This window comes from Puma concolor, chromosome A2 (assembly GCF_028749965.1).
Source record: "Puma concolor isolate L17-30 chromosome A2, mPumCon1.1.hap2, whole genome shotgun sequence".
Taxonomy (NCBI): domain Eukaryota; kingdom Metazoa; phylum Chordata; class Mammalia; order Carnivora; family Felidae; genus Puma; species Puma concolor.
This window is the reverse complement of record NC_141668.1, coordinates 24,183,026-24,197,793: the sequence shown is the minus strand read 5'-3', so window position 1 is coordinate 24,197,793 and position 14,768 is coordinate 24,183,026. Positions and strand designations below refer to the sequence as shown.

The 14,768-nt window shown below is 39.4% G+C and overlaps 1 protein-coding gene across 9 annotated transcripts in view; it reads left to right on the top strand.

Moving 5' to 3' along the window:
• AHCYL2 (adenosylhomocysteinase like 2) overlaps window positions 1-14,768 on the top strand; it is a 169,363-nt gene that overhangs the window by 116,325 nt on the left and 38,270 nt on the right. For 4 of the 9 annotated variants that reach the window (XM_086690493.1, XM_086690530.1, XM_086690521.1 and 1 more), the window contains 2 exons: window positions 5,753-5,861; window positions 14,247-14,390. In XM_086690493.1, the coding sequence (XP_086546619.1) occupies window positions 5,753-5,861; window positions 14,247-14,390 (253 nt within the window). Of the gene's footprint in view, window positions 1-2,284; window positions 2,667-5,749; window positions 5,862-14,246; window positions 14,391-14,768 lie in introns of those variants that run through there. The other 5 variants (XM_086690483.1, XM_086690508.1, XM_086690538.1 and 2 more) reach the window with 3 other exon arrangements.

The following is a 14,768-nucleotide window of genomic DNA, read 5'->3' as shown; positions in this document are numbered from 1 at the left end:
TATGTACTTTTTTTTCCCTCAGTGCACATTTGATGTAGGCAAAGTAGACATTATTGTTCCCATTTTACAAATGAGGATTATTACCGCCAGTGTTAAGTGCTGAAATGGTAAGAAATGGAGATAGAACCACTGATGATCATCCTTTGTAATACTGCCTTATGTATTTGAAAAGGAATTGTTTTCCCTTGGCCTGATCCTCTTTAGGGTAAATAGATCTTCTGTCCTCCCCGTGAGTCCTATTTTTCCTAATGTATTAACCATCTATTCTTAATAGCCTTAAATTGTGAAAATCAGAATTAGACCCAGTTCTCTTTATATCCTGTGTTGGGTATAAAGAAAGGATCACCTCATACTATTCTGTGACCTTTCAAGTAACCTTTTCTTTTATGCCTATGAATATGCCTCCATGGTTTAGTCACAGAATAAAATGGTTGGCTAAGGAGAAAGTCAAGAACATTAGGGCTGCCTTATTCATGCTTGGAGAAAGTGTTAGGGCAATGGTTCTCGAAGTGTAGTCCCAGAGCAGCAGCATTAAATCACCTGGAAACTTGCTGGAAATGCAGAATCTTTGGCCCCACCCAGATTTACTAAATCAGAAACTCTGGGGATGGGGCTTAGCAATGCCTTTTAATAAGCCCTGTGGGTAATTGTGATGCACCTAACGTTTGAGAACTACTTTGTTAGATAAACTTGTTAAGTGGTAAGGCTTTTCCTGTCAGTAATAGTGTCCTAAAATGTCTTCTAGTTGGATTTAGTATAGATCTGCAGCTACCTCTGGCTCAGGTCTAGTCAGTTAAGTAATGGACCAACAAGTTCCCTTTCACCTGAGTGAGGAAAATCCAGAACCAGCTGAGAGTGTACTAGGAAGAGCAGAAGTTTAGGGATTCATCATGTAAGCAGAAAAAGACTAGTCTGTCTTATCTGGTGAAATTATGAGTGAGAGATCGGGATTGTCATGGGTGATGGTGAACATCATATTTGAGTTCAGTTAATTTCTCTTTCAACTTTTGGTAGTAACACTGGGCAAAGTTGTCAATTAAATAGCTGTTAGATTTCATATTCAATGGCTATGATTAGCCATTTCAGAACTGTGGTTTGATCAGAGCTCCCAAGATCATGTGGGATATAATTTCTGAGACCCAATCTAATAAGAAAGTAAATTTAAAGCGTAATTTGAAATAAAATAAATTTAAAGATAAATCAAGAGGAATGGGGTGGAGCTAGTACACCTAGGATTAGGACCAGGGGAATTTTTGATCTTCTGATTAATATCATAAGGTGTGGTGTAGTAGAAAGAACTTTGGCTCTGTCATAAACACAGGCTCCCGTTCCAGTCCCATCACTGACTTGCTGTGAGACCTCCAGCAGATCATTTGTTCTCTCAGAGCTGCGCTTCCCTAATTTGTCAAATGGGAATAATGATGTCGACTTTGTAAGATTCTTATGCTGCTTGATAGAAGTAACAAATACGCAGGGCTATGTATATTTTGTAGGAACTTAATAAATATATGCCCTTCTCTCTTTATTCCATTCTTCCAGAGACCTTTTCTCTCAAAATAAAGATTATCCTAAAAAAAGAATCTACCATTTTACGTTCTTTCTTGTGCTCAATAAGCAGTCTCTTTTTTTAAGGAAGAATTCAGATCACATTCCCACCCGTCTCTGTAACATATAGTTGAATGTGGCTTTCCTATTTAGTGGGTCCCTTTCAGAAATCAACAAATAAATAGTGTGATTCTTGCCCCTTTCATTTGACTCTTTATTTGGTATGTAACAAGGTCACTGTGATTCTGGGAACTCTGAGGAAATAGGAAATTCTCCTTTGTAGTCACACTTCCCATGAAACACACAGTTTTTTGAAAAACTGAAAAAAGCACCACCTAATCAGCAACAATCTTGAGTTGGGACTAGAAACCGTATGTCAAAACCTGTATAAAAGATGCACAATTAAGAGTAAAGCAACGGTCTGAGAAAGTTGATTTCCTTGGTGTCATAGCTGAAAGCAGTGTCCTCAGTCTGACAAACCCAAGGATACCGGGTGTAGAGTAGAGGCTGCCTCAGCATTTGGCCCCATTTCTTCCCTTACCTTCTTAATAAATTCCCTCATTGTTTTAGTGGCTCTGTAGTTAATTTTTTTCTAATGAGACTAGGTTAACCAAAATCATCTGACACGGAAAAGGAGGAGGTAAGGTTAAAAAGGAACCTAATTAGCAAGTTAATTATAGTAGGCAAAAAAAGTGCACTGGTTATATAAATAAGCTATTGTTATGCGCATGCAAGTTGGGCCTTGTCAGGGGACTTGTTAAGGTTTAGAGGTCAGAGGATCCGTGTAATTAGGTGTTTAGGAGAAAAATACAATAAAAGCAAAACAGCTCCGAGAATTAGGAATGGTTGATGAGCCACTAACAGAAATGCCTTATTAAATTGGGCTCTACTGCTGGAGGGGTTGTTGGAGCTGCCTCAGGGATTCCAGGGAAGGGTACCCCCCCCCAAAAAAAAAAAAGCTAGTTGGAACCAGAGCCAACAGAATTGCTGATGAGGAAAGTTTAAAGGCCTACCCACAAGGGTCCCTGGACCGGAGAGGTGGCAGTAGGGCTGGTAATGTCACTATGCTGAGCAACAAGAAGAAATACATTGTCAATGGCAACTCTGGGATTAAAGCCCAGGTGAGGCTAAGCTCCTATTTAGCAGGCTTGCTGCTGCCATAGCCATTATTGTAAAAGGCCAGCTGCTTTTTCCTTCCTTTGCTGCTTTCATCCCTGCTTCTGGCATAAGGTGAGCTGCTCCTCTCCCAACACTCTTTCCCTCCCTTGCTTATTGGAATTAGGCAGTTCTCTCTGAAATTGAAAAGGAGGGTTACCTTAAAGGACTCTGATTTCGGACAAGGTAGAAGAGTTAGGGGTCCAGAAGGTACCAGAGTCCTCTACCCGGGGTGGGTAGATTACTGTATCACAAGGCGAACTGTTGAGTGAAGAATGTAATGGCATTTACGGAGAATTGAGAATTGGGCACCGGGGATGACCTACTTAAGCCATGTGTTCTGGGTGTCAGAAAAAGATCTATTTCTTGGGAAAAGAATACATCTCATTCTGTATAAGTGGTTAGTCCCTTCCTAATATTCTTCTGTCTTAAAATTGAGGTCAGTGTCTAATGAGTAAACAAGACTGAGGACCCTTTCTGAGTGGAGAACGCCAGCGTAGCCTAGTCTTCTTTGGTGCCAAAAGACCTGGCGGGAAGAATTACTGTAAATGGAGAAGACTATAGAGAAGACAGCTCTGCTTAGGGAAACTGGATTGAGAAGATGAGCAGCCAGATAGCTACGTGGTTTAGTGTTATTGGGGTAACGTGGTGTGCATCCACCCCCCCCCCACCCGTGATCCTACAAATCTAGAGAAGCAGAGTGGCTGGCCCCCTCTAGTGGTGTGTGGGTGGGAGGGGGTTGTTAACATATCTGAGACAGGGTTCATCTGTTACTTTCTTAAAAGGAGGCACTGCTGAAGTTAGTGACTCATCCTGGCCTCTGGAAAGTCAATTACTGCTCCTTTTCCTAGATGGGCCTCTGGGAGAAAAAAAAAAAAAAAAAAAAAAGGAAAGAAAAAGAAAAATGACACCATAGTCTTGAACAAGGGTGGTGCAATGAAAGCCAGAGTTTTCAGCCTGACTGCTTGCTATCCCCCTCCCCATCTTTTCACCCACCTTCCCCTGCCCAGCTTTTTTTTGTGCTAAAAATTCTTTTACCTTTAGATTTGGCTTAGGCTTACATTTACTTAATATCTGTACTTAATACAAGTACAGACAGTGAAGTTAGAATAGGCTACTTCAGGTTCATTGTTTTAGCATGTGATTGCCTACCGTGTGTCAGGTATTTGTGCCTACAAATCTATATCCTCCAGGATACAGATCGATACTTCTATTCAGTGTGGTAAGTGCTGGACTAGGAGGAGTACATGGAAGTTCACGTATATCCCATGGGAGTGCATAGAAAGAGCACTTTATCTTTTTGCAATGAATTGCTACTTTAGCAAAATGATGAATTTTGCCATTTTTCACCTTGCAAAGAGCTTCTGATCCAATGAATTTTCCTATTACTAAAAACAATTTGCAAACTCTAAGGTACTAACACAAGCTTCATTTGTTGGTATAGCTATGAAAATGGTATGAATTTCCCTAAAATAGGCATGCTAAGCTAATTCAGTTTGGCATTAGTGTCCTTGTCTCACTATTCAAATAACCCAATAGTTGCCTCTAAGCGCAGGAAATACTAGCTGTCAGTCACTGCTTTCATTCTGGTATGCTGTGTCTGTGTCCTGCCCATCAAGGAACCATCTTTTTTTTTTTTTTTTTTAAGTTTATTTATTTATCTTGAGGGAGAGGGAGAGAGCAGGGGAGGCGCAGAGAGAGAGGGAGACAGAGAAAATCCCAAGCATGCTCCGCACTGCCAGCACAGACCTGACATGGAGCTCAAACTCACAAACCGAGAGATCATAAACTGAGCCGAAACCAAGAGTTGGACTCTCTACTGATGGAGCCATCCAGGTGCCCCAGGGAACCATCTTTTTATGATGAAAGGTAGTTGTGAGATTGTTGATCCTTCCTGCCTCTATGCCACCTTGGATCCAGAATAATCCATGTAGTTATACAAACATTCAACTAAGGATAAAGAAGACAAGTTATTTATTGAATAAATTATATGAACTTTCATTTGTAAGGTGTTATAAAGTGTCAGCTGAACCTCCAACAGTAGGAGAAAGGGATAAAATTGTAAGAAAATCATCAGTATTGGTCCAAAATGCAACCTCCAGAGTATTACTGTCTATATACATTCAGTCCAGTCATCTACCCGTCTTCTACATCTGTTATGTTATAATGAATAGATGATCAATCCTGTGGCTTGTAGGTATTCTATGATACCAAACATTAAAAATAATAAATTAATGTTTACTATACTTATTAGAATTGAAAAGCTAATTAATACATTTCTAGAAAGCTTTTAAAAAGCTAGAGTGCCTACCTGTAAGAGTTATAAGAACAGTGAACTACAGAGGTAGAAGTCAGGGGGTGGATTTATTGAATCTACTGCTGTGTTTAACAGCTTATGTGCATTGTTTCATTTAACCCTCTCTAAACCTTGTGAGGTAAGTACTTTTGTCTTTGCTGTACTTATGAGAAAATGAGTATCACAAAACACCTTGACCAACATCACATAGCTAATGATTGGTATATAATCAGGATTTGAATGCAGCTTCAGAAGTTCTTAGTGGAGAGCCTTTTTTTTTTTTTTTTGTATTATACCATCCCATTTCCTGACACTCTTAAAATCTGAAGTCACTTTGCCTTTCTGTACTTTGCAGTTTTCTCATCTAGATATATGAATATTAGGATAGATAGTCTCAAAGATTCTTTCCAGCTTTAATTTTCAGTGAAACTATAGAAAGGAATATGACTCAACTTTCTAAAAATTTATTTTAACCAGAACATTCCATTCTCTCTCTCTCTCTTTTTTTTTTTTTTTTGGTTACAATTTTATTTTAAAGGTATATGGCCAGAGAGTTGATCAAAGATTTAAATTTGATAGAAGCATAGTAGGTAAAGAATGAAAAATCATTCCAAAAAATCTTAACATTCCAAAAATGGGTTGGTACAATCAGATCAACTGCAAAGGAAGGTAAGATCCTGTAATGCAAGCCTTGAACTGCTATCTCAAAATGAAGGTTGTTTTCTTTTATATAACTAGAGTTCTTTTTCTTAGCAGATCCAATTTGCTGACCAGAAACAAGAATTCAACAAACGTCCCACCAAAATTGGACGTCGCTCTCTGTCTCGTTCCATTTCTCAGTCATCTACTGACAGCTACAGCTCAGGTGAGTACTGAGCTGCTATGGACCCACCCGTGGAGGCTAATTAAGTATGATCAATGGGCCCTCCTGTCCATCCAAACCTGTGCTTTGGAATAAACACTTTGACTCTCAGTCAACATTCAGACCAAAGTTCTGGACGGAATCTTGGGATTCCTCTTGAGGATTCAGGGTGGAGCCTAATGGAGGTCTCTTCTTCCAACAATGGCAGAAGAGGGTGAATAACAAAACTGAATTCTGATCTATTCAGAGGGTGGGCATAGGTAACTCATTGATGACCTTCATTGAACAGCATGTATAAAGACTTATGTTTTTTTCCGTTCTTTGAAAATAAGAGGAGTTCCCCATCCCTCCATCCAGTACTTGCAAATTAAGAGGGAAACCTTAATTGCCCTAAGAAACAATGAAAACATTCAAGTAAGCCCTAGTTCCAGTGAGCCCTTTGCCTTCTCTTCTAAGCTATGCCATTACATTGCTTGTCACTCCTTCCTTCCTTTGCAGTGGCATTAATTCAAATATACGGGCTGTGGAGCTGTAATATCATTTAATGCCAGATGAGTTATTACCACGTAGGACCCCTCGAAGGCATTGGCCATTTGTGCAACAATGCCTAGTGTGTATCTGATCTAATAAGGAGCTATTTTATTTTGCTCTTCTGTTGGAATATAGTAGGAAGCTGAATGTTTGCCCTAGTTATCTCTTCACATTATAAATAGTAATATTCTTTAAAAATTTTTCATCATGACCTGAAATTTTATTTGTTCTTCACACAAATAGGAAAGTAGTATTTGTTATGTAAAGTTGAAGAAAGCTTGTTTGGGAAACTTTTAGGTTGGGTAGATTGTTATTTACACTTGTTACATTTCTCTTTTTATTCCCTGCTGCCCCCTGTAATGGAATGATGTAAATCCCTATGGATTTTTGTGTAAAGATACCGAATTGTGTACCTATCTTATACTGCTGAAATAGCCAGTGTTGAAAATTCATGAACCAGTTATATATAATATAACTCTGGAAACCAGGGCGCCTAGGTGGCTCAGTTGGTTGGGCAGCCAACTTTGGCTCAGGTCATGATCTCACAGTTCATGAGTTCGAGCTCCACATCGGGCTCTGTGCTAACAGCTCAGAGCCTGGAGCCTGCTTCAGATTGTGTTTCCGTCTCTCTCTGCCCCTCCCCTGTTCACTCTCTGTCTCTCTGTCAAAAATAAATTAAAAAACATTAAAAAAATTTTTTTTTAAATATAACTCTGGAAACCAAAATAATTGTGAAATGTGAATTATAAAATGGTGGTTAAAATTTTAGACTGTGAGTTTATGCATATTGTTTAAAGATGGATACTAAACAACAACTGTACTAAACTTTAACACCAGCTCAGTCTTCTCCCTATACACTAGATCCACATTTCCAATTGTGTTCCTGCAGAGAAAACCAATGCCTGCCTTCCTACCGAACCCCTATATGTAAGGAGGGTACTTATAAAATAAATACTTACCTAGAAAGTGTGATTGATCTTCTCGGTTTCTAAGTGAACACATAGTTGCCTAGTATATCTCATTAGAGAGTGATACTGACTGATGTCACTCTGGAAAAATTGGACTTTTAAGTTGAACTACTCAAAAATTGCCAACCTTATATATCCATTTAAAGATATTAAATTCAGGAGCACGGAGTCAAAATATTCTGGTGATATAAAATAATTTAAGATTGGGTGCCTGGGTGGTTCAGTCAGTTAAGTGTCTGCCTTTGGCTCAGGTTGTGATCTCACAGTTTGTGGGTTTGAGCTACGTGTTGGGATCTCTGCTGTCAGCACAGAGCCCGCTTCAGATTCTCTGTCCCCCTCACCCCTTACCCCTCCCCCACTCTTGAGTGCTCTCTCTCTCTCTCTCTCTCAAAAATAGATAAAAATTTTTTAAAAATTTTAAAAAAAGAAAAGAAAAGAAGTTAAGATCAATTATTCAGCTTCCCACTGGATGCTAGAATTACCTTGATGGTATCCCTGACAAATGGCCATCTGGCTTCTTTGGGAGCATTTTAGATGATAGGGTGATTCCTGCTTTATCTAGTCATTTAGCTCTGATAAGCTCTTATATAATCCTTGGAATTTAATGATTTTACATAGAAATAAAAATCACCATTTTCAGGGCATCCCATTGTCGTGGCTATCCTCATCTGGATATATTCCAGATGAAGTATCCTTTTAAAAATATGCCTATGACTTTAATATTCCAGGTATGATCTGAAACAATCTATAGGAAGCATTATTTCCATAAACTTGGTGCTTTAAAAATGAAACCTAAGATGATGCTTGTTTCTTTTACAGCTGTTTCAGACACACGGTTACCTCGTTTTGGTTTTGTTTTTTGTTTTTTTACATGAACAATTGGCAAGCCCTGGACTGGCAGTTAGGAGAGACCAATTTTCTAGGCTTTGATCCCTATGTGATTTGTTTGTGTGATCCTGGAAAACTCTTGTAGTTTGTGATGTTCATAACAGAGGCAATGAGAAATTATATGAGGTGCTACAGAAAAAGCTCCTAATCTATCAATGAAAACCAGGAATAATGAAATTGACTCACAGCTTTCCAAATACAGGATGATATGCAAATGCATGTCAATAAAAACTTGGAACCATTTTCAGCATACATTATCATTGAAGTGACTACAGAAATTAACATTAGAGAGCCCCAAGGATCAGTCTCTGGATCACTTCTCTGTTTATACTCTCCCACATGAGCTCATGCAGTCTCATAGGTTTAAATATTATGTATTGACATTTGATTCTCAGATTTTATCTCCACTTCAAATCTCTCCCCTATACGCTAGATCCATGTATCCAACTGCCTGCCCAGTCCTTTCACTTGATGTTTTATAGGCATCTCAAACCTCCCATGTCTTGAAAACTGAGCTCCTGAGTTCTGATCTTGCCTCGCTTATGAATATAGTTTATTCACAGCACTAGAGCCAGATTCATTCTCTTGAAATAAATAAGTCAGGTCATATCAATTCTCTGCTCTAAACCCTCCAATGGCTTCCCAGTCTCACTCTGGGAAAGATCTTACAATGGCCTACAGAGCCCTCTACCCTCCCATTACATTTCTAGTCACATCACTAGATTCCCAAACCTCCCTCCTCTTCCAGCTATACATTTCACCCCAGCCATATTAGTGGCTCCTTACTACTATTGTGTTATTTCGAAATATGCCAGGCACTTCCCTGCTTTAAGTTCTTTGCACTTGCTATTTCCTTTGCCTGGGGGGCTCTAAGATATCCTAGCTGGGTATCCTACCTCCTTCAGTTCTTAACTAAACGTCACATTCTCATTGAGGCCTATTCTGGCTATTCTTAAAATTGTACAAACACCCCACCCAACATTTCCTATCAAAGTTTCTTCCTTAATTTTTCTCCACAGCACTTAATATACTTACTATGTATTTTACTAATTTATTATTGTCTTTCTCTCCTTCCTTGAATATGAGATCCATAAGAGTAGAGATTTTTGTCTTCTACTGCTCTATTCCTAGTATTTAGAAATGTTTAACCTAAGAGGTGTTTGATAAACAAATACTGATGAAAGGTGTCCCCAGACATATACTTTATATTCTTGTTGAGGTCTCTGATAACACCCTCATATACCCTCTGATATACCATATGGGTCTTGATATACCCACACTCTGTATGTGAACAGCCAGAAGACTTATGACACTTCAGAAAAAATGTACCTTCCTATCCAGAGTGCTTGTTTTGCTGAAGTTACCTGGAGGCTTGGGTAGTCTATGGCCTACTCTCCCTACCTAAAGATCCTAGTGCCAAGCTTTGCCATGCTTTCATTTAGAAGCCTCTACCAGCCTTTCTCAACCAAGGTTCCTCATCAGAATCACAGAACACAGAAGAGGACTGGAGAGACTGTTTTCTCAGTTATCCAAAGGATGGTTCACAACTAGTACACTTCTAGATGGATAGAAGTAAATTGATATATTTGATGGATGCTTCAAGGCATTAGGGCTTAATTCTGGTGGAACCCAGGTTGAAAAAGGCTACTTCAATTCCTGAAATTCCTGCGTTATTCCTGAAAGTGTTTATAAGAAACAGACTTCTAGAAACTCTTTCCCTAAGCACAAAACCTCATAAAAACAGATGAATAGATGAGGCTTTTCTTCAAAATCAAACCATTCTCAGTGATCTATTTCTGAAAAAGCTGCCTTTACAGGGAGTTAATTGGTTAAAGATAAGAAAGGAAAGCTGAAGTCCCTTAGCTCATAATTGGTTCTTATAACACTTATAAAGCATTTTAAGATTTTTCCAAGTAACAAAGTTTTGTTTATTTGTTTGTATTTTGGTTGCTAACATAGCTTTTCACATATTTCTAGAGTGTTATTCATCAGTGAAATCTGCTGCACATTGACACACAGGTCCCTACTGTTATTTCCATTACCAAATGAATAGATTGGGCCTAAGAGGCATTGTCTGACTTAAAATAGTCTAATAGGACTAATTCATCCGGGAGTCTGACTGCTTCTTCTAGCAATAACCTACAATGTCACAGCTGCTAGGAGGTAAGGCTTAATCAGGCTTGAGCCATAGAACATATGTGTATGCATGTTCTATGGGATAGATTATGGATTAGTGATTCATCAAGTTATGTTTTGATTCTGGGTTATCATGAAACAAGAGAACACCCTGTGGTAAAGTTGTATTGTACTTTATTATAACGTTTTTATGTAGAAATTGAACCCTTTTTTGACTCTCATTTATTCATGAGGTTTTTCTGGTGGTAGTTAGGGGAAAGAGGGAGTATGGGAGAGAGAACATCTGTTATGCTCCCTGTTTACAGTTGGATAAATTGAGAATTGGTCACAACCAATTAGAGGTAAAGCTAGAGCTCAGGTCTTAGGCTGTGCTTCAGTTGATTATTGCCTTGATGATCAGTTGTTCATTGTTAATTGAATTATAGCTCTGGTCTTCAGAGTGTGACAATTACAAACACTTTACAAATTATGCAAGCATATGTATACATGTGTGTTGGCTTTCTCTAAATTTTCCTGGGAAGAAACCTTTAATACTGTCTCAAATATTAAAGTGAATGTGCTACTTTAAATATAGTGACAGAAATAAGTATGGATTCAAAAAACAAATGTCATGCTAGTTCAGACTAATCTTTCCACTGTGTTTGCAGAAGTAATACTCTCTTGATCTGGGTCTGTCAGCCATTTTGCGTTCACATATTAGTACCATCTAGACAACTGATATTTTTGGTTCTCACCTGATAACAGGTCTGTATAAAGGGCTCTTTGAAAACAAATCCATTGTGGCTGAAATAAAAACATTGATTGAGCTAACTATAACCAGTTGACTACTGTGAAGAAAATAAAATACGGTATTTGAGGATTTTTTTTTTAGAATAGGGAGGTGGCATAATAATTTCTTTTTGAGATAGAAGGCAAACTCAAGCCAAAAATTGGAGCGCTTCTCCTAAGGGGAAATTTTGGTGCTTATTTTTGTTGTTGTTTGTTTTGTTTTCTTTTGTTTTTTACCCTGACTCATCCTTAGAAGCTAGAGAGGCAAAGGAGAGGAATGCTATTCTGGGTAGAGTGAGGACTCTGTCTCAACCTTTTTCATCATTGCCAGCCAGCCACCTGCTGCTTGGTTGGATTAGTAGATGACAGAGGTAGAAAAAAAAAGGAACAATAAGTAATATTGTATGTATGTCATCCCTTTCCCATTCAAAATCCTGAAGCTGATGGGGCGCCTGGGTGGCTTAGTCGGTTAAGCATCCAACTCTTGGTTTCGGCTCAGGTCATGATCTCATGGTTTGTGAGTTTGAGCCCCACATCGGGCTCTGTGCTGACAGCGCAGAGCCTGCTTGGGATTCTCTCTCTCTCTGCCCCTCGCCCGCTCACTCTCTGTCTCTCTCAAAAATGAATAAATAAAACTTAAAAATCCTGAAGCTGAGTAAGAACCTTTAAAGATGTTATTTCTGGTATTGACTTAAAAATATATGCAAAAGCCAACACTAATATCGGGTATCATTTATTCAGTATTTAATTTATACCAAGCATTGCATTAGCACTTTACTTACATTATCTCATTTAATCTTCTCAACAACTTGACTCTGACAAGTCATGTCTTCCAATTTACAATCTGCTTCATAATACATATTACAACCATAGGAAAAGAAAAACTCTAATTAATTCTGAAATGAGTCATTTCATGTCTGACTCACCCATTAGACTGAAAACTCCATGAAGATGAAGACAGCCATATTTGTTCTATATACCCAGGAATTAGACTGTGCCTGGGACATAGTAGATAACGTGATAAAAATTTGTTGAATGAACAACTGAATGTGTGCATGATTGGATTCATGAATGAATTCTATTAATCTATTAACTAATTCTATTAATTCTGTTAATCAGGTTCTGGGACGCCTTTATTTTATATACCCAGAAACAGAGACTGAGGCTTCAAAGTCTGTCTGACCCCAAAACACGTAACCACTATATTTAAATGGCCATTGAGGAACATAGAAATCGTCATGCCTTTGGCAAAGGATTTGAAATTTCAGGATATTCTGAATGTCAACACTTTCTTCAAAAGTGATTATACTATAAATTATGATCGAGATTAGGGATGGCCACTGCCTTTCCTCTCTCAGGTCGTAGAAGCATGGCTCCCCTAAGCCTCTAACACATAAGCTATTTCGGAGTATCGATTAGTGAAACAGATGACTGCCCGGGAAGCTGTTTCTGGGCTCTGTTGCCAAAGGTACTTTGAACTCTTGCTCACCCGAGGAGGGAGAACCACAGACTTTTTGTACTGATTAGTTCCTTTCAAGAACAAAGTCTCTTTGGGGATTTACTAATTCCCTCACCTCCCTTGGCGCCCGTGTTCATTCTTGTTGCCTCGTGTTAGGACTTTGCTCTAGGGCAGTTTTCCAGTTCCAAGAGAGACACTCAGGCCCCTGCTGCCCAAACATCTTGTCGTGCCATGCCCGATTAGCTGGGCAAGGTCAGACTTGCCTTTTACAGCCTTCCCAGGTATAGATCCTTTGCTAAGAAATCCCAGAAATGCCATAATTCTCTGGATGTAAGTACATCAGAGCACCATAGACCTTAGGAGCTCTGAGCATTTGCAGCTTTCTCCCCTTACAAGTGATGGACATACTTCTTATCCCATTGAGAGATATGTAATGCTTTATAGATAGAGCTTTATATCCCCCAACCTCCCCTCCCCCTCAAAACACAAGGGGCATCTGGGTGGCTCAGTTGGTTAAGCCTATGGTTTTGGCTGAGGTCATGATCTCATGCTTTGTGTCAGCTCTGTGCTGACAGCTCAGAGCCTGGAGCCTGCTTCGGATTCTGTGTCTCCCACTCTTTCTGCCCCTCCACTGCTCTCTCTCTCTCTCTCTCTCTCTCTCTCAAAAACAAATAAACATTTAAAACAAACAAACAAACACCACCACAACAACCACAAGAAACCTTGAGGGCTACTTAGGAAGAAACTACCCTCAGAAACTTAAACATAAGTCATGGAATGAAATTAAATCATCTAGCAAATGATTAGCAACTACAGATTTGTTTAAAAACTGAAAAGACCTCAGCTAAACATGTGAGTAGCAGCAGCATCTGCCTGTTAGCCACAGTCAAAAGCCTTAGACTTTCCACCCTCTAGCGTATACTGCTAAATGGATTAATCATCAGAGCATTTTAGTATACCAAAAGAAGATTTATCCACTTCTTTGGGAACCTGAAATGCCTACTGCTGGATCCACTGAGGCCAGCAAGAAGGGAGAGCACACTGAATACTTCATTGTCAATATCTAATTGGGTCTGCAGGCATAGTTCAGCCTCATCAGAGCGAGTTCTGAAAAGAAAGCTCTGTTATGTCAGACAAACAGTTTTTGTGTGGTTCTTAATTACTTTCCCATGGGTTCCTTGTTTTCTAGGTCTTATCTGTTCAATTACTGTACTAAAACACAAATTACATCAGGCATCTAAGCAGCAGACAAAAAGGGCAGCTAGGATCCCAGAAACCCATAGGTTAATGACCATGATCTTGCATTAAGAACTTCAACCTATTGCTACGATGGTGTAACCTCTCTCGTTTTGCATATTCAAGGACCTCTCATGTTCTGAAGATCATTAGCCCTGGGTAGTTAATGGTATCCAAGGGGAATGTCTTTGGCAACCTCTCTCAGCTTCCTCTTTCTGACCTGTGGATAGCACTTTCCATAGGAGGTGGTGGACCCAGCTCCATGGTGCCATTTAGGTGCCTACCATTTAGGTATACATCTGTATGGTGCTGGATGACTAGAGAAGCCTCAGTTCACCCCATGGTGTAGAATTTCAGAGGAAGCCATTTGTTTCCCTGAGGGCTTTTTATCTGTCATTTCAGCGGCTTCATATACAGATAGCTCTGATGATGAGACATCTCCCAGGGACAAGCAGCAAAAGAACTCTAAGGGAAGCAGTGACTTCTGTGTCAAGAACATCAAACAGGCAGAGTTTGGACGAAGAGAAATTGAAATCGCTGAACAAGGTAAAGAAAGCAAGCACCTGTTCTTTTTCATGCTGCCCGTGTGTTTTTGTCCGTGTTAATCCCTTTTTATGTCCTGGGGTCTAGTTGCTTGTGAAATTTGAGTGGTTTTAAAGAGGGGTGCCTGGGTGGCTTAGTTGGTTAAGCGTCTGACTCTTGATTTCCACTTAGGTCATGATCTCACAGTTCGTGAGTTCGAGCCCCCGAGTCAGGCTCCTCACCGACAGTGCAGAGCCTGCTTGGGATTTTCTCTCTCTTACCCTCCCCCAATTGCCCCCTCTCTCAAAGTAAATAAATAAATCTAAAAAAAAAAAGGAATGGTTTTAAAAAATACTTAAAAGAAATCTGAACTTAGGGAACACTGTGGGGAAGGAGTGTACT